Source organism: Rhinolophus sinicus, linkage group LG10 (genome assembly GCF_036562045.2).
Source record: "Rhinolophus sinicus isolate RSC01 linkage group LG10, ASM3656204v1, whole genome shotgun sequence".
Taxonomy (NCBI): Eukaryota; Metazoa; Chordata; class Mammalia; order Chiroptera; family Rhinolophidae; genus Rhinolophus; species Rhinolophus sinicus.
This window is the reverse complement of record NC_133759.1, coordinates 11,437,428-11,464,450: the sequence shown is the minus strand read 5'-3', so window position 1 is coordinate 11,464,450 and position 27,023 is coordinate 11,437,428. Positions and strand designations below refer to the sequence as shown.

The window sequence follows — 27,023 nt, the reverse complement described above, 5'->3', positions numbered from 1 at the left end:
GGGAGTAAGGAGGGTGTTCCAATACAGTTATTTGTTTACTGGCTAAAACCTCCCTCACAGACAGTGCCCTGTGAGCTGGTGCATTGTCGTGATGCAAGAACCATGAGTTGTTGGTGAAAAGTTCAGGTCGTCTAACTTTTTCACAGAGCCTTTTCAGCACTTCCAAATAGTAAACTTGGTTAGCTGTTTGTCCAGTTGGTACAAATTCATAATGAATAATCCCTCTGATATAAAAAAAGATTAGCAACATCGTTGCAGCAAGTTCGCGAACTTAATTGTCAGACCTCATATATCAAAATTGATCAAATGTAATCATTAAACATGTGCAGTTTATTGTATGCCAGTTATGCCTCAATTAAGTTGGGGCAAAGGTAAAAAATTTTTTAAAAATAGAACCAAAAAAAAAATTTAGACCAGATTCATACCCCTGCTAAGATGGCAGACTAGGTACCTGACCACTCTTCTAAAGAAAGCAACTATTAGGTTGGTGCAAAAGCAGCTGCGGTTTAAAAGATTAAAAATAATTGCAAAAACCGCAATTACTTTTGCACCAACCTAATAGTTTTGTTGTAACATCCTTAAAATGCATCAGAGATCAAATCATCCCCCAAAAAACTGCAAGGAAAACAGCCTCGCACAAAACTTGGCATACACGAGAATGTTCCACTACAAGAAGAGGGAGAGAGGGAGGAAAGGAGTACTAATAAGAAATACATCCATATTAATTAAGAAACAGCTCCAGAGTGTGTATCTCCATACACTATGCTTAATAGGACGTAACTATTAAGTTAAATAAGCAAGTTGTAAATGACACAAAAGAATCTACATTTCTATTTGCTCATATGTACAAAAGTGACTTTATAAATATAAGTAAGGACGTAGTTATAATGGTTATTCATTAGGGAACTAGGCAGATGGGGGACAAAAATAGGACAGAGACGTTTCCCAGTGTACCTTTCTTTACCTCCTAGTTTTCTAGCTTCATGAATATGTCGTCTCTTCAAAACAGAAAATTACCCAAGAGTAAATTCAACCAAATATAGACGTCCAAAAGCTTTATGAATAGAAGTAACTTTAATGAAAATATTTTGAAAAATATAAATATATGGAAATGTCATTGTTTGTGCCCTGGAGGACAAAATACCATAAATATACCAATACTTTCCTAATTGACTGATACATAGATTCATTACAATTCCAAATATGCACTGGAAGACTCAAAATAATAACGATAGTAGTACTTCCCAAATTGATATGTGCAACCAATGCAATTTTTTAAAAAATGATTTACAGAATTGAACAAGCTGATTCTAAAATTTATACATGCAAAGAGCCAGGAACAGCCAAGACATTTATGAAAGGGACGAATAAGGAGAGATATGCTGTACCAGCTATCAATACTAATTATGGAGCTAAATGGCTTCAAATACTTGTGTTTTATAACAATTATGGTAGTTGGCCTTAAAATGATGATTGTCCAGAAAGTCAATTTAATTTACATACTAAGGCTACTCAGCTTACTTAACATTTAAGAAAGTTCTACAAACAAAACATCAGACTTGTAATGAGAGAACTTCCTGATTCACTTATAACTTATGGTACTTACTGAAAACTCTCAAATGAAATGACTAACTCATAATTTATCAATATCTATTCAATAATACTCTAAAAAATTACACTAATGAAACATGCAATTTTCCTTTGTTGAATTCAATACTCCTTCCATACTGTAACTTAACAAATAATTAGTCAAATTCTGCAATCACCAATTCTCATGGCCATGTAAAGAGCTATATTTGCACAAAGTGGTGTTTTAAACTGAAATAGAGCTTTTATGCTGGGAGAAGCAAAGGCCGACTTCCTCTTGCCTAAAGGAGTCAAAGATGGCTGCAACCTAGGAAGTAGTTTGGACTTTCGGTCCATAGGTTTTAAAATGTGACCTGAGATTCTCCTACACTTTAAAGTTAAAAAAAAAAAAAAAAAAGAGGTACTGGGAGAGAAGGAAGATGACTGACAGAGAGACTGACAGGGAGAGAGAGACAGATGGACACTGTTAGTCTCTCTCGTCCAGAAGTAAAATTTCTCCTAAGTTCCTAAGGCATGCTCCAAGAGGCAAAGTCAAACACTTTTAGAGGATATTAATATTTGTCAGCCTGATACGTCAGAACATGTCAAAGAGCAATAGAGTCAACCAGACAGTCTCACCTGGACAGCTACAAGATAGATCAGCTCCCCGAGGGTTGGTAAAAGGCACTGTTTTAATTTGCTGTTCCTGAAGTTTTCCCTAATTAATTCAGTTAAGAGAGTAATTGCCTGAAAAGAGAAAAAAAGAAAGTATTATTTCATATGTATCTCTTAGTTCTTTAATCTATATGCAAAAGGCAAGACACTCTACAAAATTCACCACCCATTTTTAAGAACTAGTTTTCAAATTATTTTCCAACATATGGTCCTTATTCCTGATAAAGGTAAAAATCTATCCAGTGAAATAAACTCTCATCCACATAGCACTTATCAGTTACCAAGCAGTTTCACGTATCACTGATGCTGTGAGGCACCGGTTGCTCTGTCTTTAGACAGAAACTGAGGCTGCGAGAGGTCCAGCAGCTCCCCATCCAGTTTGCTGAAATGGCCAAGAGCTGAACACAGACCTTAGCAGGCCAGATCCCTAGTAGGATCCAGCACACCCCGGTTTGAAAAATTCTTACATTGCATTACACTTTTAAAGGATTCCTTTGAAAATCTGAGAGGAGAAATACTCTACCAAAGTTTCAACGTTAATTCACTTTGAAATTCAGTAGCATATTTTATCAGATCTAGTTAATTTCCTAGGAGTCGTGCTAAGAAAATCATAGACTCTCATTGCCGGAATTCATACACTAGAACACGGGTTAATCAAATCACAGTGTGACCATCAGGTAGAGCACAGTGTCTGTTTCGAATGGTACAGAAAGAATGGCCCATTCTGAGACTGGAAAATAACGTACACAAGGTCGTGTGGGAGCACTGCTCTAAAACAGTGTGACTCAAAGTCACAGACAGGACTGTTGCTTACCATCAACGAAGACGTAAGTATGAAAATCGAAAACAAGCATTTGAAAACTTCCAGAGCAATTTGACAGTGATCACTGGTCTCATTTTACAAACAAGAGTGCGAAGGGGATGGAGCTGCACGGGGGGCATCTGCACAGTAGTTATGCACTGGAGGCACATTTGGTGACACGGTATTTTTTTACATGGCTTCATTGTTATAACTGACATACAACACACCGCATATATTTAAAGTGTACAATTAGAAACATTTGATACATGTACATCTGTGAAATCATCACCACAATCCAGATAGCAAGGTGGAACCATGCTGTGGAACACTGCTGCACAATAAAAAGGAACAAACTGCTGACACATGCCACAACCTGGATGAATCTCCAGAGAACTGTGCTAAATGAAAAAAGCCAGTCCCAAAAGGTTACATACCATACGATGCCATTTCTACAACAGTCTCAAAATGACAAAAATATAGAAATGGAGAACAGATTGGCAGTTGCCAGGGGTGGGAGCGCAGGGGAGGACACATGACAGAGGGAAGTAGGCATGGTTACGAAAGGGCAGTGTAAGGGATCCTTGTGGTGATAAAGCTGTTCTGTGCCTTCACGGTTTGGATGTCGATATCCTGGCTGTAATACTGTAGTGAAGTCCTCCATTGGGGAAAACTGGAGAAGTACACACAGTACCTCTCTGCATTATTTCTTACAACCTCATGTGAATCTACAATTAGTATTTCAGAATAAAAGGTGTCTTTTTTTTTTTTTTTAAGTAAACCTCATACTAAATTCAAAATCCAGATCTAGCTTTCAGGTTCACAAAGTTAGTGACAGGAATTTACAACATTTCTCCATTTTATAATCTACTGGCTTTTTGTGCCAGTCAGTATGCATCACTGAAAATTAAAAAAACAAAAACATTTTAATGCTGCAGATCCTTAAAGAAATAAAACTGTCTGAACTGCCCCCAGCATAATAGAAATTGCTTTGGAGCTCAGTGTCTTATAAATAGACACACATCAGATAATCTATGCTAATAATGCCACAGCAATCTGACATCTCACTTGCAAAGTTAACTTTGGATAGCATTAAACAGCACACAACAGATAACGTTTCTCTGCAGTGTTATTTGTATAGATTTCCCACTGATTTTTAAAATTTAAAGAAGTATTAATATTAAAATGGAAAACTATAAGAATAATAAACAAGTATGCCACGTAAATTACAAATATCAAAGAGAAAAATAAGTTTTTGTTGAGCTAGGTGCACCGACATTTGAATACTAAACAGAACCAAAAAAGTAAAATAGATTTGTTTAGTTCTTCTTCAAACTCAGAAATCCAAGTAATATTTGGATGTTGTTCTCATGCATCTTTTGCTATAGTCTATAAAATTTTACCTGGCCTTCTAACATTCAAACTAGATGAGGGTAAAAGGGATCAAATATATGGTGATGGAAGGAGAACTGACTCTGGATGGTGAACACACAATATGATATACAGATGATGTACTACAGAATTGTACACCTGAAACCTATGTATGTAACTTTACTAACAATTGTCACCCCAATAAACTTCAACTTTAAAAAAAAGATATAAAAATAGGATATTCAAGTATTAGGCTATGGTGTGCATTTTTTGAAAAACCTAAGTAAAGGAAAATGGGGGGGAGGGGTTTGGGGTCTTATTTCTACTGTCACTATGCTTTGAGGCATATCTACTCCATCACTGGTTCTATTACCCTAATGAAAACTACCCTTCTGCAACCACAGGCATGACTGGTGGGGTGATTACTACAAATAATTTAAGATTGTACCACTTTTTCCTAAACTACTTTGAAACCAAAACCCATTTTCTATAATAACAGCTTTGACAAGGTTGAGCCAGGCCTCTTGGCTTTATCTGAAGCCATCAGATTGATATTAAAAGGTTGACTGTGCTTCAGTTTCACATATCCGGGACTGAAAGTCTCTTAAGTTAAAGGCAGAAAGACAGAAAGATGATGAATTAAGGAAACTACCAAGGCATAGAAGTTCTGCAGTTATAACACTAACATTCTGATACTTGCACAAATATAATTTGCTTGTTCTTGACCCTCAAAATGTGGTTTTTAAACATCCATGTTGATGGGTCTACAACTAAGAGCTACAAAGAGAAAGTGAATTAAACTCCAAATCTAGAAAGTATCTGGCATTTCCTATTCAGTCAGTGTTTTACTGGACCACAGGGACATTATCTAAGCAGTGTGTAACTACTTCCAATGGGAGAGAGTGCAGCAGTCATCTCATCAATGTAATCTTTAAACTAGACCCTGGTCCACATTCTTCCATTCCCTTGCAGTAAGACGCATTCTACAACCTCAAATGAACAGAGAATTCTGAGGGATACCACTTTGCCCGGGCTTGTTCTGCCTGAGAACAACACTTTCATTGTCCCAAACATAACCAGGGCACATAGAATAAGAGCATTATAAGCTTCAATAATCCTTTCTTAAATTCTATTTGTATGAAATCTGAGATCCCTTGGGATCTTGTATTTCTGATGAAGCCTTGGCAAGTAAAATCACATCCGCAGACTTGAAACTTCAAGCCCTCATTTCCACAAGTGTTGGTTAAAAACGTGAGACAGAGAGAGAAAACGGAATCCAGACAGATAAGGGAAGTCCCACGATGCCGGAGGACAAAGATGGCAAACCTGCGGAAGGATATACAGTCTTGTCCGGTATTTAATAACTAAAAATGTTATTGCAATGTCGCAGCGCTGTCTATAAGAAGTTTCCCCGGTGACATCTTGACATCAAACTGTTAACATCCTCTTCTGTGGACATAGTCTTTAATCTCTAATTCTCTGCATGTTCACTGGGTGACTGTACTCAAACCGGCGCCTGTAATCAGCGTCTAACTCCTAAAACTAGACAATCGTGGAGAGGAAGTAAGGACTGCTACCTCGTCGGCTCCCTGTTGAGGCCTAAACATAAACAGCCTATAAACTGATGGACTCCTTCTCTCAAAGATAATGAACTGTCAGGAAAAGCGGAGAAAATGCATAAGTAGATTTCTTATCCAGACTTTTACGGTCACATCAAAAATTTGGAAGCACTAGGTACAAAAACTTGATCAACTTCCTGAGTCGCTTGTTTAATTAGAGATCAACAAATTTAACTGCAAAAGAAATTTGTCATTTTTTGGTCATCCAGTCCCTCTTCCTAACGCCATTCAACTTCCTTTGGGGGAAATACCTTTCCAGTACAGTGCTTAGTCTGTGGGGTGACAAAACAGGCATCCTTGCCCTCCAACTATAGAACGTGAAAGGGTCCCTGGCTCCCTTCAGAAACATCTTCCTCCCATAGTCTGGAGCCGTCAAGGGCAGGGCCACAGCCTAAACTCAGCCAGCAACACTTGCTCAAACATCTGAGCACTGACTCAGGGACACAGAATAAAGGAACAGCCGGAGTTCACTCATTCATTCTAGCAGTGGCCCCAAGCAAGGGTCCAAGAGGGCTTCTAAAGCTGCCAGGTCCTGACTGTTCCAAACCTCCTCTTGGAGCCTCTGACCTTGCCCATTGCCTCCTAATAAACACCCTTTATGCTTAAGGAAGGCAGAGTCAGACTACAAAAGTAGTAGACAGTACTTGTGTTGTCCAGTTCCCTTCCCTTCCTAGACACACAAAAACATTTCCCAGCTCCCTTGGATTGACTAGGTACAGGCAATCAGCTGAAAGTAGAAATGATATATGTATACCTGCGTGCAATTTTTAATACTCTCTTCCCCGTCCCAAGTTACTTTGAAAGCATCACGCTGGATGGAGATGCCATCCAGCCTGGATGGAGATGTCATCCAGACTGGACAGAAGCAGCCTGGAATGCTGAGGTCATCTGCCCTCAGCATTACTTAGCCTCTGAGATTTTGATGGTTTTCATTACCACGATATAAGTTAGCCAATCCTGATGCAGAACCCTAATCATTCAATTCAAGGAGACCATTCTATCTATACATAGTAATGAAGGAGTTTTCATACGTTAAAATAGTCACTAACAAAACAATCAGCAAACCATTACACCCATATCTTAGGGTAGAAGAAGATCATTCATGAGCAGCTAAGATCTGCCGTCAACATTTATGTCACGGATCTGACACCAGGGCTGCAAAGCCCCAATCACCAGAAAAGCAGTGAATGAAAACTATACTGATAAATCTTGCCACTCAGATTAATTTAAGAAATTGGATGTCAAATTGCAATAAATCTGTAGTCCAGAACCAGATTAATCATTTAAATTATTTTTTCCATTTCTGATGGATGGCAGACAAGATATCCTGACTATTCCTTTTATTGAAAATGACAAAAAATGCTGGCTAAAATATTTTTAAATATCTTTATAAAATGCAAAGCTAAACTGACAAGAAATTAAGGGAGACCTCAAAGACCAAAAATAGAGAGAAAAGAGGAAAACAAAGAAACAGGGAAGCACACAAGATAATTTAACCCTTGGGGGCATGTGCTGAATCTTGTTGACCTTGAAATAACCTTTTGAAATGGAACAAGAGACAAATCCTAGGGCCTGCCTATGGTGTGATATCAAACAGGAGACCATTCACATTCAGTTGGGATCCCTGGGATCCCGAGGATGCACGAATAAGAAATGAATCAGCCTGCAAGAAAGCTTCTCTTCCCTGAGAATCAAACCAAGTCTCACAAGCAGGTCTGCAGCTCACATTCTCATTTCCTCTCACCCGGGAATTTGCTAGGCTGACCAGTGGAAACATGGCCTTAATAATGCTCTATAACTAATGAAGTCAAACGCTAGGGGTTCCCCCTAACACCCTGTAGAGCAGTGGTTCACAAAGTTTAGTGTGCTTCATAATCACTGAAGAATTTGTAAAAAAAAAAAAAAAGAAAAGAAAAACACACACAGATTGCTGGGCTCCACCCTCCGAGTTTCTCATTCGGTAGGTCTGGGTGGGGCCTGGGAATTTGTCTGTCTAACAAGTTGCCAAGTGATGTTGAAGGTCTAGGACAACATCTGAAATCACTACTGTGGGATTCAACGTTGTCCACATGTTGGAATCACTTGCGCAGCTTTAAAAACTACATAAACCTGCTTTAAAAACTACAGAAACCACACACCCCAGAGATTCTGGTTTAATTGGTCTGGGGTATAGCATGGACATCAAAATTTTTAAAGCCCCCAGGGAATTTTAATGTGCTGCCAAGGTTAAGAACCACTGCTACAGAGAACAGAGACTGAATGCTCAGGAAATTGGAAACGTGGGAATGGTTCTAGAAAGTTCAACCTGTCCCAACCGCCCCTCCCAGGTGGGCCTGAAAAAATATGCCTGGCGAAGGGAGGGTGTGGGGTTGTGGGGGGCGGTGAACCCCAGCCTCTTTGAGAAGCTGAGGTGGCCGTCCTTTACAAGCCAGAAATGACAGTGGAAAATACTGACAATGGAATTGGATTCTCTGGTCACATTGGGAATAATGGGATTCCAGAAGAGACCAATGGCAGCATTTAAGTGCAAACACAGGTAGACCCAGAGTCCCAGGGCAATCTGGAGATCCGAGTATTCCAACCCACCAGAATCCAAGACAATGGTAAACTGACCATGAAATTAGCCTACTAAATTGATGCTTGACATATGGTAAGAAAATTTCTAGGTTTATTGGACAGAAACCTACCAAGAGTCCCTGTATGAAGGATTCACAGCCTTGTATCCCAATCCCACACCCAAGCTACTTCAAAGACCCAGAGCTCTTTGACGAAGCTGGAGGTCCCTTTGAAAGGGAGCCCTACAAAGTGCCCACAGGTGAGTGCTGTGAATCTTGCCCAACACTTTCCTTCCTGAGAGTGTCCTCAGTCACTTACCACATGACTGAGCACTGGGGAAAGGGAAATACCCAGACCGTTGAAAGTTATTCGATACTGGCTCTGAACTTAGGCTGATCTCTGGAGACCTAAGATGCCACTATACTCCAGTAGTCAGACGGGTTGCTCATCAAGGTCGGTGCTACATGGAGTCTTAGCCAAATACATCTCACATCTGTCCAGTGCGCCCATGGACCCATCCTTGGTTATTTTCCTCATCCGAGAAAATACAGCGAGAAAAGATACACTAGTAACTGGCAGGATTCCCACAATGGATCGCTGACCAGTGGATTGAGGACTAGTGAGAGTTGCAAGGGCCAAAGTGGAAGTCCTGGAACTAGAACATCTGCCCTGCCTGCCCACCCAATGACAGGAAACCAAAAGCAAACCATATCGAAGGGGCTCAATGATTAGGGATCAGTGCCACTAAAGCCAAGAGGTCCAGGGGCTGTGATTCCGACCACATCCCCATTCAGCTGACCTGTTAGGTCAGTGCAGAAGGCACACACATCCTAAGGAATTACTACAGATTATTGCAAATTTAACATGGCAATGACACCTATTAGAGCTACAGTTTCAGATGGGGCATCTTTACTGTATCAAATCAATACAGCCCTTGGCACCTGGTATGCTTTCTTTTCCATTCCAGTCAGTAAATAAAGCAGAAGCAGTTTCTACTTGCTGAATTGCTCCTAAATCAAGTCATCTGCTCTGGTGTAATACAATCCAGAGGGCCACTGCTCATCTTGATAATCTGTAGGACATCACACTGTTTCATTAGATTGATAACATTATGCTAACTGGACCTGGTAAGCAGCGCCGTAATGTGCACGTCAGAGGGGAGGAGATTCATCCTGCAAAAATTCACAGGCTATTACATCTGTGACGTTCCTAGGAGTTCGGTGGTCTTGGGCCATGTGATGATATTCCTTCTAAAGTGAAAGAGAAGCTGCTGCTCCTTGCCTTACCCGCCAGGATAAGGAGGTGCAATGATTGGCGAGCTGGTCTGGATGTTAAAGGCTCCCCACCCATTTACTGATCATTGGTAACGCTGCCAGTTTTGAGAGGGGTCCAAGAAAGGGGTCTGTGGCAGGTCCCAGCTGAAGTACAAGCTGCTCTGCCAGTCGGGTCTTAAGACCCAGCAGACCGAATGCTGTTGGAACTGACTGTGGCAAATAGGAATGCCACATAAAGCCTATGGCAAGCCCAAGTACCGTATTCCCCCGAAAATATATCCAAGTCTTATATTAATTTTTGCTCCAAAAGATGCATTAGGGCTTATTTTCAGGGGATATCTTATTTTTAAATGTACAACAATCTACATTCATGTACAACAATCTACATTTATTCATTTGTTCATGTACAAAAATCTATATTTATTCAAATACAGTCATGTCATCTTCTTCTGGAACACCATCATAACTCTCCAAACCCCGAATTCCGGCTTGAATTTCTTGCAACTCCATTTCCTGTAGAACCACTGGCCCCAATCTCTCATGTCCAGCAACAGACCTTTCCTTAAATGAGCACTTCTTGTCCACGTAGCCTGCCCGTAATGCACTGGTAACACAGCTGTCAGTGATTTTATCCCATGAATTCTTCACCCAATGAATTCTTCACCCAAGTCACGACCTCTTACAGGCTAGGCTTCACAAAGTTTCCATGCTGATTTCTCTCCATTCTATTTTCAATGTAGCCATTGATTTCCACGCACAAATGGTCCTTGAATGGCTTGTTTCTTGAAATATCAGGCATCTGGAGATAGGCAATCATTCTTGCGGGAATCATTATTTGATCTATTCTTCTCTCTGCAAGGAAGTTCTTCATGTCTTTAGTGTGGTGAATGCTGGCTGAATCCCAGACTAGCAGACCTCTTTGGCCACCTTGCAAAACAAGTGATAGCATTAAATCGACCCACTTCCTTATAACTACTTGTGTGCACCAGGCTTTTTCGGTTTCAAGAACATAAATGCCTGAAACACGTTCAAACTTATCTTTCTTGCCCTTAGTGATGATTAGAGGTGGGGCTTTCTTTCCATTCAGACGAATTGCCAAAATACAGGTAACACGTGCACTTTCGTAACCAGTGGAGGGAATGTAGATTGACGAGGAACCCCTCTGATCATTGTCATTTGAGATCCTTGGCCCTGCAGTTTCATCCATAGCAACCATTGGAGAGTTGGTATTTAGAAAAGTCGATGCCATCCACAAAGGACTTGAATGCAAGTGCACGTTTAATAACTTCAGTATCTTCCAGCTTGAGCAGTATTGTCGATCTTAGAGACAGTGAATATCACTGGAGGAAGCCATCCAGCCAGTGTTCTGATGCTTTGAATTCTTCTGGGGATATTTCTAACTGTGGTGCCACTGCAAGGGCAAATGCTTGAATATCAGCCCTGAGCACAGCCAAAGCCTTTGCTCTCCTGTCAGCAATCCATTCACAGATGATGTCTTCCAGCTCAGGAAATAATGGCTGCCGACCTGATCCACACTTGCGCTTCTTAGCATTTCCCTCGTCCACCTGTTGACTGAGGTTATCGTACTCTGCTCGCCATTTTCGGACCATTCAGAGATCCAACTTCTTCTCTTTGCAGAAAGCTGTAAGATTCTTGCCCCGGGAGTCCTCCATGATTCCTTTCTTGTACTCCATGGAATAGCTCTTTCTTTTTGCACTCATCACGTCTAGGGATCAAAATATTATTCCCTTTAAATCTACCACTAAATCAAGTGTCAATTGAAGACTTATAAGACAGGAGTGGCAACAAAAATGATGACAGTTAAGAATGATGGTCCACACAAAAGCAACAAAAAATTGCAGGCACCAAAATTCAGAAAACGTTTCATTTCACACGAGTGCATTAAGTACGTCCGTTACAACACACGATGTATTGAATTATGAAGATTCGTATTAGACACAACCACGTCCGTTTGTTATCAAGTGCGCATGTTATTCGTGCATTGTGTCTGTACTCCGATTGGTCATTTGGCGATAAGTCTCAAGTTCATCTGTTTACATAGGCGTTTACCCCTTGTCCAAAGGCACGCACTTGAGTATTTACAAATACTTAATTATAATTTATATTATCATTTAAGTATTAATGTCAATATTATTTATATTTAGTTATATTATTATAATTCAATACGTCCATCGTGTGTTCCAACGGATGTACAAAATGCGTCCGTCTGGCTGATGATCTTAACTGGGGCTTATTTTGGGGTAGGGCTTACATTACGAGCATCCTGAAAAACCATGCTAGGGCTTATTTTCTGATTAGGTCTTATTTTGGGGGAAATATGGTAGCAGAATCAGCACAGACCCCTTGGACTTGGGAAGGAGGCCTTGTCCTGCCCTCTGCCAACATCAATTTTCCATCTGAAAAGCAGCTCCTGGCTTGTTGCTGGGCCCTGAGATGAATGCCTGACTCTGGAATACTACAGGACATGACTCGCTCATCATGAATCAGACGTCATCATAAAACTGATTACACAGAGCAGCATTTTATTTTAAAATTCAAATGGTATGTATCAACCCAAGCCAAGCAGATTCACTCACTCCTTATGCAGGTGGCTCAGACTCCCAAGGCATCTGCTCCCACTGCCCAGGGGCCTCTCCCTCCTCAACCCACACCCATGACTTCGTAGGGAGTTCAGGAAGCACAGACCTGGGCCACATACAGATCCGCATGTTATGTCGGCACCAGCAGAAAAGTGGATGGCCATGGCACTGCAACCCCACTCAAAGGTGGCCCACAAAGACAATGGTGAAAGGAAACCCCACAAGTGCGCAGAACTTGGGGTGGCACATCTACACACAGAGAGATGGACTAAGGGATGGATCTATACTAACTCAAAGGCAGGAGCTAACAGGCTAGCCAGGCAGTCAAAAACTGGGAAAGAGCAAAATTATACTGAAAAAAATTAAAGTGTGGGGGAGAGAGTATGTATAGATAGTTGGAGGTCTTGGAATGAGAACAGAAGCTAAAGACATTCATGACCCGCCACAAATGCCCAGCAGAGGGCACCAACAGTCAGCTGGAAAAGCAGAACCTTCTATGGATGCCAGTCAGTATGCTTCACTAGGTAGCCTGGTGCTTGCTCAATAAGCCCATGTACAAAGAAAGCAGCATGGAAGCCAGGATGAAGGCCAAGCGTGGGCTCAACAACATGGACTTCCACTCACCAAGCTGACTTGGCTCCTGCCACTGCTGAGTGCCCCATCTGCCGTGAATAGAGGTCAACACAAAGCCTTCATGTGGCTCTGCTTCACCAGGAGCAAGTTGATTACACTTGAACCTTCTGATCATGGAGGGGACACCGCTTTGTCTTCACAGGAACAGATGGCTATTCCAGGTATGAATGAGCCATCCCTGCCCCCTGCACTTGTGCCAACTCCACCATCCCTGGTACTGCACCTTTCAACCAACCTGCCCAATGCAGCTCCTTCTGCGTTCCAGGAACCACACCCATCTCACACCCCTTCTTCTCTCTGGGATAAGAAAGAGGTCAGAACAACTCCACTATTCCTAACCCTGGATAACTGCTCTATCTCTTATAGTCAATCACCCCTTTGTAAACAAACCATCATTGAATTATCCCAATTTCAGTGTACCATGCATTAGGGACTGTGAATTATATAATCCCCTTTGAAAAGTTTCACTTTCCAGTTTTTCCTTTGTCAGCTTATGAAACTCATTAATATTGGAAATGACAGCCTCCAACCCAATAGCTGGATTCATCCTTCTTGGAAAAGGATACTGGAACACAGTATGATACCCTTAGGCTGATCAATGAATAAGTTATAGGGTTTTGTTTTGAGTAACGGCCTTTTAAGCCTTTACAAACTATTAGTTTCACTAATTTTGAGTTCATTTTGCTCAAATTTAAAGAAGAAACTGCTGGAACTGCCGGGGACAACAGATTCATATGTCATCTTGGTATCAGAATGAGCCTCTGAATTCCGCTTGAATACTCCTCAAGCAGCGAGGTTCGCCAGTGGTGACTGTGGGCAGTGACTGCAGGAGGTCGGTCAGAGAGACCCTCGGGGTCTATGAGAGGCTTCAACCTAGAATCCACCCAGCATGACACACGATGAGAACAGTACAGTGCTAACAAGTGCACGGCAGCCAGGACTCAGCCGCTGTCCTGGGAAGAGATGCACACCCCGTTTCCACCGATCTCCGCTTCCTTCTGGCGACCCCAAACTACACCTGACAATGGAGGGGACAGGAACCCAAGCCAGACATACATTCTAGGTACTTCTACACTCTTCTGGCAGGTCCTCATTCTGTATCTAATGTAAGCATCAACTGACGTGTACATGATGTATGTATGTGTATGTATGTATATGCCCATATACACATATATTGAGGGTTAAATGACATTTTTATTTGGGAATAGAACATAATTACACTCACTACATAATTTTTTCTTAACAAACCAAGTTACCATTGTCCTTTATTAAAATGAGTCTTTTCAATGTTTGAATATGTAAAAGTTATGGCATAAAGAACATAACTCCAACATGGAGGTTTTAAGCTTGCTATACATAATTACTATTATTTACTTGTTACTGTATGTTTAATAGTCGTCTCTTCAATGCTCCTCAAATAGCAGAACTAGAAAGGGAGCTCATGTTAAACTGCACTTTTCTGTTTTAGGGATCTGCTCCAACTAGTTGTGTTCTGTGCAAGTCTTTCCATCACCAATTCTCTTTCCATGTTTCTTTCATCTAATAGAAAATCAAATGTGATGCTTTGCTAGGTTCCCAAGGATTACTAAATTACATCACATTCAAATACATAGGCTTCACAACTGCTGCTCTAAAAATATTATAACAAAGGTACATTCACAGCTCAGGTAAAATGAGCATAAAAATTAGTCAAAGCAGAAAACAGAAGCTGAAAATTGTTCTACAAGATGTCAGGTAAGAAATTAAATGAATTCTGTCATTATAAGAAATTAGGAAGCATGCCTTTTAAGAATTCTTTGATGTAAGATGTTTCATTTGTATGCAAAAGTGATTCAAATATGGTAATTCCCCAAATGCTATCCACTTCAGCATCATGGCTTTAATATAACAAATCCTGCACGTTTCACTTCACTCTATACAAAGACGTGAATATTACTCAACTCTTGCTTCACCATTTTCAACAAATTTGTCCAAAAAGTAACTGAAAACACAGCTTAGTTAGCAGGGAGGTACAAGGGCAAATTCACTGAAATTAACAATGTGGAAGATGATAAATGATGGGTCTCGGCTCAGGGCTGCAAACTAGCCAGAAATGGTCATGCAGTGTCTGACGGGAAAGATGGCATCTTACAGCACCTCGATACAAAAACTACTGCGGAGACTAACCCGATTCAGCAGTGGGGTACAAAGCACTTGGGGGGCAGGGGGGCTATGTAATAATTATGAAAAGAGGGGAAATATGAACCAACAAGGTAGAGGTCATGTTTTTCAGGAAAGCATCTAGCATCATTTTTACAAATTGCCAGCAACAAGAAGATCCTGCTCAAACGCAGGTTTTAGAAAGAAAAGTATTAACAGAAACATGGTTAACTATTGTGTGAAAAGTTCTTCCCACCGGCAACATTTTGGCAAGTGCTTTGTCTCGAGCTGGAACACAGACACCAGCAAACACACGACACTGCTGTGAACCACGTCCTGATGACGGGCCAAATGTAAACAGCACTTTATGCAAAGGAGACAGAGATCACTTTCTCTGAGATTCTGGTGGAAAATCTATGTCTCTCTGTGCTTCCTAGTGCCACGCAGCAAATGTCATCTTGACCCTACGTCAAAGTGTATTTGGAAGCGAAATGAGGATGGTGTCCTCACTCCCACTAACACCCCCAAACTCTCTGTCTTGCCAAAGGACCTGCGATTTGGGGTCTCACACATCATATTACACTGCCTTTTCCTCAGCGCCCTTGGCTACTGACCCCCTGCTCTGTCTTCTTAGCTACTGAGGACACCGGCTCCTTGCTCACCACCTTCCTTCCCACCTCTCCTCCGGTCCTCACCTTCAGCAGAGTGGGTCTCCATGAGTAGGACACACCTGGCCACAGGGTTCCTTCACTGCGTCACGCAGTTCCTCATCCTTTCCCTCCACCCCAATTCAGCCACTCAGGCACAGACACACCCCGGAGCCTGACAGTATCTCCAAAACTTCTTAGAGTCAAACATTCTCTTATTTCCACTCATATCTTTTCATGATCCTGATTTAAAACCCTTCAGCAATAATTGTTTGAACTCAACAAAACCATCAAAGCCAATAAGCCTACACTTTCTCACAGCCTTTCTTTACTTGCTTTCCTACGTAGACTGGGTTCTGGGGTGTAAGACGCAAAACCACAGGGCCTTATGTGAGAGGGTTTTGAAGTGGCCACTCTCTCCCTCCAAAAGACCACCCCCCTCCCACTGAAACCCAACCATCTTCTGGAGAACATCACACAACTAGGCAAACTGGTTTCTGTCACCTGAAATTCTGAATCACAAACTTGGTTTCTGTGGAACCCTATTCTCTTTCCCTAGTGAGTCAGCTTTCTCATTCTCTGAGAGGACAGCTTCATATCTTCTCTACTTCAAATCCCCTGGGCACTCATTCCCCTCTTTCTGATGGCGACTTTGATGAACTCCATTGTCAGAAGCCATTAGCTACAAGATCCCTCATCCTCCCACCACCAAATCTTAACCCCCACCCCATCTACCTTTAGTAATCCTGTCTTCCAGTTCTAGCAGATAAAGTGTCCCTTCTCTAAGGCCAGTCACCCTGGGTCATTCCCTTCTACCATCTGAGGGATTACATAAAAGGAACCCTCATACACTGTTGGTGGGAAGGCAGACTGGTGCAGCCGTTATGGAAGGCAGTGTGGAGGTTCCTCAAAAAATTATGAATAGAATTACCATATGACCCAGCAATCCCTCTCCTGGGTATATACCAAAAAAATCTGAAAACATTTATCCATAAAGATATATATGCTCCAATGTTTATTGCAGCTTTATTTACAGTGGCCACGACATGGAAACAACCAAACTGTCATTTGATAGATGATTGGATAAAGAAGATGTGGCATATATACACAGTGGAATACTACTCTGCCATAAGAAAAGATGAAATTGTGCCATTTGCGACAACATGGATGGATCTTGAGATTATAATGCTAAGTGAAATAAGCCAGACAGAAAAAGTTGAGAACCGTATGACTTCACTCATATGTGGGATATAAAACCGAAAGCAACAAAGGAACAAGACAAACAAATAAAGAAACAAAAAATTCATAGACACAGACCATAGCTTAGTGGTTAGCAGAGAGTAATGGGGGAGGGGAGATGGTAGAAGAGGGTAAACGGGGTCAAATATGTGGTGATGGAGAACTGACTCTGGGTAGTAAACACACAATGTGATAATAGATGATGTAATACAGAATTATACACTTGAAACCTATGTAATTTTACTAACCACTGTCGCCCCAATAAATTTCAATTAAAAAAATAAAATAAATGCAATACAGGACATACAGGACCTTAACTGAATCCTGGCTCCGTGAAAAAGTGCAAAATGAAATGTATGTGACCATAAAGAAAACTTGAACACTGACGGCACATTAGATGATGTTCAGGAACCACTGTGGATTTTGTGGAGTGTGACAATGATATTGTGGTTATATTTTTTTAATCCTTTTCTGTTAGACACATATAGTCAAGTATTTATGAGTGAAATATGATACCTGGAATTTTTTTTAAATACTACAGCAAGAGGAGGGAGGGAGGGAAGGAAGGAAAGAAGGAAGGAGGGAAGGAGGGAAGGAGGGAGAGAGGGGGAGAGGGAGAGGGAGAGAGAAAGACAGAGAGAGACAGACAGACAGACAGACAGAGAGAGAGAGAGGAGGTGGAAGTGAGGAGAGGGTAGAGAAAGGGAGAAGAGAGAGGATGTGAGACGGAGGGGAGGAGGGAGAAAGATGATAGACAAACAAGACTGGAAAAATGCTCATAATTGTTGGAAGTAAATGGATATCATTATTCCTGTTGCTCTACTTTCACGTATGTTGAAATTTTCCATAATAAAGATGTTTAAAGAAGGGGGTCAAACTAGAACATCTGTTAATATTCCTTCTAGTTCTAAATTTTAGGGTTCTGTACTGAATTTCCTAAAATATATCTACTGCATGCTTGAGAATACACGTGTGTAGCAAAATATCAGGAATATTTCTTTAAAATTATTACACATAAGAACCACAATGATTACTGAGTGGTAAATATCTAGGAGGAAAAACTCAAGAACTGGCTATATTTTTCTGTAGAAGAGATAAAGAAGAATTCAACAAATGCTTCTAAATACATACAAGAGGTCACGACGATCAGCTCTTTTCTGAAGCCACTGACAATAGAATAAGATGAAAGAAACTTAAATTATATTGTAAGGATAGTAAAACAGATTTTTTTTCTCCATCTCTTCTTCCTCTCTGTAACAAATTACACTGGCATACTTGCCTAACATTCTTTTAATCATTTATTAAATATTTCAACACTGAGTGCCTGAAATGCATATTACTTTGCTGCTAGGCACTGTGGGAAACAAAGGTGAATAAATGAGGTTCTATGCCTTTAAAATGCTTATAGGATGTTCAATCACAATTTTTACTGTCCAATGGTAGTAAACCTACTGGAGAAATCAGGATGCATCTTGATATTTTATTAATGATTTACTGAAAGATTATCTACACACACCCAACTGAGAGTTTTACGGAAACCTGGTCTCAAGAGTTCTGCACCAATGGTTCACCAACGGTTTCCCAACTGGGTGCCCAAATCCCCTGAAATCATGGGCAAGGTGTTAACACTGCATATTTCTGGAGAGGCTGTCTTGGCTTTCGTTAATCTCAAATGGTATTAATAACTAATGGAATGCAACTGCATTTCATGTAGCAGAAATTCCAAGGAAGGAGGGAGGGAGGGAGGGAGGGAGGGAGGGAGGGAGGGAGGGAGGGAGGGAGAGAGAGAGAGAGAGAGAGAGAGAGAGAGAGAGAGAGAGAGAGAGAGAGAGAGAAATGAAACACGGTACTATACATCTGCTAAGCCTGCTTCTTCCTGAAGTTGAAAGAAAAATTCTTAAACTTGAAAAACTTGGTTTCCAGTGTTTGAGTGACCTCTAGTGGCTGCTGCCATGAATAAAAGTCACAACCAATTGAATAAAAAAAAGATGGTATCACAAAGGAACTAACACCTGGCAGTTTTAAATTATTCTGTGAACTCCTCATTATCCCACTCAGTTCACAATATAGTGTGCTTAATTTAAAATAGCCTCCCCGATAGCTAAATATACACTATTGCTTTTTTAATGAAATAAGTATTATTTTTCCCAAGTTTAATTTAAATCTAGTTGTGGAGGGCGCAGCTCAGCTCCAAGTCCAGTCGCCGTTTTCTTAGTTGCAGAGGGCACAGTCCACCATCCCATGTGGGAATAGAACCAGCAACCTTGTTGTTCAGAGTTCGCACTCTAACCAGCTGAGCCACCCGGCCGCCCTCAGGTTTCTTCTTAAATGCCATTATTTCAGGTGCCCCCAGTGACCTGTTATGCTGTACCTTAGCACCATCCCCGTATCTATGACCACATTTAAAGCTGCACTGGCCAATAAACTCTCGTGCAATGGCAGATACGTTCCATGTCTGCATCATTCAATACAGTATCCACCAAACGCATGTGATTATATTGAGCATTTAACATATGGCTGGCGCAAGTGAAGAACTAAATAGATGATTCTTTTATTTTTATTTGGAATTGGTTTCAATTTTAAATTTAAATAACCACATATGGCAATTGGCTACCATATGAGACAGAGCAGACCTGAAAGGTTACAGTTACTTCTTCATGTGTTTACCGAAGGGAGGAGGCAAGGGATACAGGGTTTCACCAGGTGATGAAAATGTTCTAGAATTAGACAGTGGTGATGGTTGTATAAATTTGTGATTAAAAATCACTGAATTTCAGTTTTAAAAAGTGAATTTCTATCATCAATAGGCCAAAAAAGAAAAATCACATGATCATATCAATAGAGGCAGAAAAAAGCACTTGACAAAATCCAACACCCTTCATGATAAACACTCTCAGTAAACCAGAAATGGAGAGGAACTTTTTAACTTGATAAACACTACAAAAAAACCTACAGCTAACATCATACTGAAAGGTGAGAAAAGTCAAAGCTTTCTCACTAACATCAGATACAGTGCAAGAATTTCACCTCTTATCACTCTTTTTCAACATCATACTGGAAGTTTCTAGCTTGTGCAATCAGACAAGGCAAAAAAAAAGGTATACAGATTGGGAAGGAAAAAATAAAACTTTCTTTGTTCCCAAATGACTTCATGGCCTATGTACAAAATCCTCATCAAAATGTGAAACGTTTCTGCATCAAAGAACAGAGTGAAGAGACAACCCACAGAAGGAGAGAAAATACTTGTCAACCATGTGTCTGATAAGAAGTTAATATCCGGGACATATAAAGAACTCCTACAAATCAACAATATAAAACCACCCAATTAAAATGTGCAAAAGATTTGAACTGATAAGTTCTTCAAATATATGCAAATGGCCAATAAGCACTTGAAAAGATGCTTAAATATTACTAGTCACAGTGAAATGCAAATCAAAACTATGAGATGCCACTTCACACCCATTAGGACAGGTATCAAAAAGAAAGAAAACAAAAGTGTTGGGAGGATACAGAAAAATTGGAACCCTCATGCATTGCTGGTAGAAATACAAAATGGTGTACCTGCTGTGGAAAACAGTACGATAGTTCCTCAAGAAGCTGAACATAGGATTACCCTAAAATCTACCAATTGCACTCCAGGGTGAACACCAAGAAGAACTGAAAGCAAGGACTTGAACAGATACTTGTACACCAATGTTCATAGCAGCATTATTTGCAACAGTCTAAAGGTAGAAGCAACCCAACTGTCCATCAACAGATGAAAAGATAAACAAAATTCTGCATTTACATATATGGAGTATTATTCAGCCTCAAGAAGAAATGAAATTCTGATACATGCTACAGCATGGATTAACTTTGAAAACATTAAGCTAAATGAAGTAAACCAGACACAAGAGAACAAATATTGTATGATCCCACTTACATTAGATACCTAGAACAGGCAAATTCAGAGAAAAAGGAGAATAGAGGTTACCAGGAGGAGAAAGGAGTAGTTACTGTTTAATAGCTAAAGCTTCTGTCTGGGATGATGAAAAAGTTCTAGAAACTGATAGTGGTGAGAGTTGCACATATTGTGAATATACTTAATGCCACTGAATTGTAGACTTAAAAATGTCTAACATGGTAAATTTTATATTATGCATATTTTACCACAATAAAATTAAAATTTATACATTATATGTGAATTATACCTCAACGAAGTTGATTGGCAAAGGTTATAAAGTCTGATGAATATCCACTGTTGGAAGTTCTCGCTAAAGGGTATTTTTATACACACTGATTGGGAATGCATGCTGACACAATGTTTCTAATTTTATCAATTTAACAGGAATTTAACAGCATTTTATCAATTTAACTGGAATCACAAAAATATTTATTGCCTTTTATCCATTCGTTCTAATTCTATAAATCTTCCCTAAGAAGAAAACGAAATGAGATAGACACAAAGATTTAAGTACAAAAATGTTCATCATTCAACTTTTTACAATATTTACTATCACAAACTAGGGAACAGTGTAAATATTAATAAAATGATCAGACATTCATAGCATACCTTTTAGTATATGTGCTGCCGAAGCGAGCACCACAGCACACCTTTTAAAAGGTATGCCTTTTATAAAAGCAAACCTTAAAAAAGTATCACAGACAAATAATTAATGACATTAAAAATACATAAATACATTAGGAGGGGAAGAGAAACTAAAAGTATATCATGTTATATTAATATAGCTAAGAAATAAACATCTACTTCAACAGTGATTATCCCCAGCTAAGTGAAGGACCTTTATCACATGCTATGAGTGACATGACCTGGTCAGAGAAGGCCTCGCTGGAAGAGGTGCTGGCGTGGAGGAAGAGAGAGCAAAAGAAGGATCCAAGCAGAGGACTTGTCTACCTTAACTCATTTTCCTCAAAACTGCCTTACCATAAACCTTCAATTTAAAAATTAGAAAAAAGTTTTTAAAACAGCACTTGGAAAGATTTAAGAATGTTAATTTTTAAAAGTCAGCAGAGGGCACCCCATTCAAGGACACAATTTAAGCTTTAGCTGAAGGGTTGTTTCCTTGGTTTCTTTTTAATGAGCATACAACAAATCTTCTCAAAGTTTCGCCTGCTCAAAAATTACCTGAAAATCCTATTTTGTAATGCCAGATTTTACCTTGGGAAAGTAACATTAGAAAATGTATAATTATCCAAAAAAGCATCTTTGAACACCTCTTATTCCCCCATAGTTTGCTAGCCTGGAAGAGTAATTAATATCCTACCACTACCACGTTTCATAAAACCCCTTCATCTTCATGGTTTCATGGGCTTCTCCTAACAATAATACAGAGGGAGCCAAAAAAATGTATACACATTTTAAGAAAGAAAAAACTATTAAAACTGTAATACTCAATATATACTGATAACAAAAGATGAGTACAAGTCAGGTGTATACAGTTTTTTGGCACCTCCGGTATAAGATGAGCAGGCTTGATAATAACTATGACTTCCACACCCCCAACATGTACTAAGCACCCAGTAAGAAGGACCAAGCACTGTGCAAGGTACTTCATATACTTATCTCACTCAAAGTTTATTACCAAAAATCTATTGCAATAGATACCCTCTCCCCGTTTTCTAGATGAGGAAACTGAGGCTAAGCAGTTAGAGCAATTTGTCCAGGGGACGGATCTATGACCCACATCCAGGTCTGTCTGAATCCAAAGCCTATGCAATTTCATCATCCCACACCGACTCCCCAGGAAGCTGAGACTCAGGAAGAGGTCATCATCTGGCCAAGTCAAAGGCAACCAGAGCCCAGAGCCTTCTAAATATCTATTATGCTTTTCATCACGGATGCTGCCTCCCTAAGCAAGTACACATCCTTCCATCAAGAGCATACAGATCATAATCCCATTAGGTTTTTAACTAATATCTTAAGGGAGCTATGCAGTACGTAAGGGAAAGGTACAGTGGCAAGGGAAAACTCCTTAGGAAATATAACTAAATTAAAACACAGGGATCAAGGATAAAGTATTTGATACAGCATACTCAAGAAGAGAAACAGTTACATACGTTATATAATCCTAGAATTACATTCATATTAGGATGAGGACTATTTTGAAGTCTTCTTTAAGTTTACAAATGGATGCCTATAGAAACTGCCTCTATGATTCAGTCATCATTACTTCAGAATATTTTATGATTACGTGTTTAGGACTATGTGCTTTTGATAAGTGTGTACGCTGTAATTACTTCATAAAATAATAAAGAATAAATTATTAAAATATAAATGTTACTTACATATCCCAGTTTGGAGCTATTCGCAAATGCTGGATCAGTAATTGAAACTAGAATAAAAAATTTAAGATGCACATTTCATTCGTGAAACAATTCAGAAAGTGACCACTAAGTTAACAAATCAGATACATGTACAAGCGAAATGTGAATCCTGCCCCAAGGAGATAATTATTTACAAAAATACAAAAGCACTGGATATATGAATAAGACAAAAGTAAAATCTAAGAACTGTACTTGCAGTTTCCTATTCCCTAAATGTGCCACCCCTCATCCCACAATCACATACCAAGTACCAAAAAAGTAACCTTACCACTATCCTGAAAGCAAATGACTTAAATTTTCAAGCCAGTACCCAAATTAGGGCCCACGAGGGCAACACGTCGGACCTGTAACTCCTTTCTCGGGAGGACTTCAAAAGCCCTGCCAAACTCCCATGGTTTTACTGATGAACCAAGAGAGTCTGACAAATATTACCGGGGGGAAAAGTCTTAGAGGCTCCATGTGTCTCCTTCAGAAACTCTGGTGTTTACCAGGTGACCCAACAGAGGAGCCCCTATTCCACATGGGCAGCTCATTCCACTCACTGATGAAAAGATCTCTGTCTTATGATTACAGATACGAAAAATGTCTTTTGTTTTTACAGTGATTCCAAGTTAACATAAAATGCAAGCCAGGATACTACAAAAGAAGTTGAAAATTACTGCCTACTCAACTGCTTTTAGACCTAAGGATTAAACAGAGGACAATTTGGGCAAACCTATAATCTTATTATTAAATTTTCATGGTAATTCAATCAATGTAATATTTTAGCACTTGTTTTAATCTCTATAAATATATACAAGTTACGTGCAGAAAATATGCTGGAAGGACCATGAAAGGAGTCTGTACGTCACAACCTAACTACCTACCAGAGGGGAATGCAGGAGCCTGGTGGCCATCTCCCTGTGTCCAGCCACCACGCACAAATAGCAAAAGAGGTTCAGCTTGGCGCGCGAGGCCCCCATGGTCTTTTCGGTGGAGTCGATCTGTGAGCACACTTGTTGTAAAAAGTCATTCCACTCCTGGTCTTTCAGTAATACTAACTTATCCACTGAAGAGAAAATAAAATATTAACAGTGGGTCTCATGTGAAAAAGGATTATTGGAAATACTACAGGAGAAATCAAATGGAACATAGAATTTCAATAGCTAAGATGAGAACAAAAAAATCATGACCACAATGCCAAAACCCAAATGCTCCAAGGTTGACACTATTTTTATTTACTTCTATACTCATCGCTTTTTCTACCTGTGGAGACTTTTCAAGTATATCAATAAAGAAATATGCTTAAAAAAAGAAAGCAGATGCTTAAAGGAGAGTTATCCTGCAACTGAAAACAAAATGTAAAGTTAAATAAAACTGTACTAAAACAAAAGAGTCTCTGTGCAAATAAAGTCATTTAGCCTTAAAATGTTGGAAAAGCCAAACATGTTATTTGTTAAAAGTTTCCAATGAAATTACTATTAAGCATAACCAGGTTAATATTGTAGCTGAAATCATCTGGGAGTCCTTCCTCCAAAACCCTATGCAAACAAAAGGAAAAACCTAGGAAAAGCGATGCCATCCAAAGTTAACATGGTTTCAGCTGACCTGTATCTTTAAACAAAATAAACTGTAATGGTAATTTGCTAATATTATAGAATATTGTAAAATGACTCAAAGTCAAGGGGAAAAGGGAAAGAAAATTATTTCAATATATTCATCCTCTAGGTTTTCATAAACAGTGGTTCTATTTGGCATGGTTTATTTAAATTTGAATATAGTTTATTTTTTAATTTACTTTGATTTGATTTCAAATCATAGATTCTACTATAGCTATGACGAAATTTTTCCAAATTAGCTTAACAGCTTTATCAAACAACATACATCAAATTTAATGTATAAAAACATTTCTGATGTTCACCCTAAATAAGATTTTTCATTAGGCAAAAGGAAATATAGCAGTCTTCCTGGAAGCATCTCCATCCCCACAAACGTAAACCATCTGGCGCCATTCTCAACTGCCCCGGTTCCAACGAATAGATTCTCAATTCTTCATTGTGGTCTCCCACCCTCTGCATCCAGAGGAGCACCATAAATGTTGGAAATTCAACTGGCTCTACAAGGGGAAGGGCAGGAGAAGGGCCCACCCACTTACAGGGAAACTCACCCGGCTTTACAGAACTCTCCCACCCACAAGAGCACAGGGCAGCCCAGGCTCAGCTGAGTGAGGTCAAAGGCTGGCACCAAGGCATCACAGGTTGTTTATAATTGACATAACACTGCCCCAAGAAAAAGTCAGTTAGCAAGGACACAGAAATTTAGCTTCTCGTGAGTAAAATATTCCATTTGCTATTAAATTTCATATTTGTACCTATCTGTAAAGTGTCCATGTGTTCGATTAACCTTTCAGGATCCTACCTGAATGTGCTGGTAGATGCAATATTTTTGAATCAAATTTAATTGGTGGTTGTTTCATGATCTGCAGTTAAAAACAAAAACAAAAAAAAACCTTTTGAGACAGACATCAGTCTCCTGATTCACCTCCTATATCAGATTATAAATCAATGAGGACAAAAAAAGAGTGCTGTAAGATTTGTCACCAAAAGAATAAGAATTCAGTGGTGCCCTTTCAGATTAAAGTAAACAAATGTGGGTAACAACTTATAAAAATAAAATAATTTCAAGTGATAGTTGCCATAGAATAAAGCTTCATGGAAAAAGAGTCATCCTGTCTTGGCTTACTTGTAAGCTAATTTACCTCTAGGTTAAAAATTCAGTCATTCAACAAAACATGTGTTAGGTACCTGCGAGAGTGAGGTACGATATTAAGTAAGGGTTAAGGGGGATACAAAGATATAAAAGACATGATCCTGCTGTCAGAGGATGGGATCTGACAGTATGACAAACATCTCATTAATAAAACATTTGTTAAACAATAAAAAAAACAAAAGATGTAAGTAACAGTGCAAAACAGGCAGCACATAATTACAGACAAACCATTACATTTCACAAGAGAATTTTCTTTTTTTAATACTAGAGACTGCAGCAAGCACTTTATGCTGATGTGGTCAGGACAGGGTTTACGGAAGAGGCAGATGTGGACTGAGGTCTTAAAGAATGGTTAGAATTTGATGGTTGAATTAAAGAAAACACCATTCCAGGAAGCTGTGACAGCCTGAATGGTAAAGCACATGTGTTTTGGTTTTTGTTTTTGAGGAAAGAGAAGAAAACGTGTAATTGGATTCACATGTAATGGGAACAGCTGGGGTACTTCATCTTCAGGTTTTTAATACACAAAAAAATTCAACCATCATTTCTATGTCTAACTTCCGCAAAATCTAGAGAGCATTTTTTTAAAACCTTTGCTGGTAGTATTCACGCCAGAAATGCAGAACCTCATCCTCATCATGAGAAACTCTTAGACAATCGCAAATTAAGGGACATCCAACAAAATACCTGACTAGTGTACACAATGCCTGACCACTTCAAAGTGTCACGGTCATGTAAGCCAAGGAAAGACTGAGAAATTACCACAAGGCCATGAAAGACAAGGACAGATATGAGAGTAAGGAGACATAATAACAAACTGAAATGTGGGACCC

The 27,023-nt window shown here is 39.7% G+C and overlaps 1 protein-coding gene across 1 annotated transcript in view; it reads right to left on the bottom strand.

Annotated features, from left to right (window-relative positions):
* The window catches only part of ULK4 (unc-51 like kinase 4), a 650,099-nt gene that overhangs the window by 590,547 nt on the left and 32,529 nt on the right, over nt 1-27,023 (bottom strand). The window contains exons 14-18 of the mRNA XM_074312876.1: nt 25,840-25,900; nt 24,309-24,490; nt 23,404-23,450; nt 22,043-22,049; nt 2,206-2,313 (exon numbers count right to left, since the gene is read on the bottom strand). Coding sequence (XP_074168977.1) covers nt 2,206-2,313; nt 22,043-22,049; nt 23,404-23,450; nt 24,309-24,490; nt 25,840-25,900 — 405 coding nt within the window. The remainder of the gene's footprint in view (nt 1-2,205; nt 2,314-22,042; nt 22,050-23,403; nt 23,451-24,308; nt 24,491-25,839; nt 25,901-27,023) is intronic.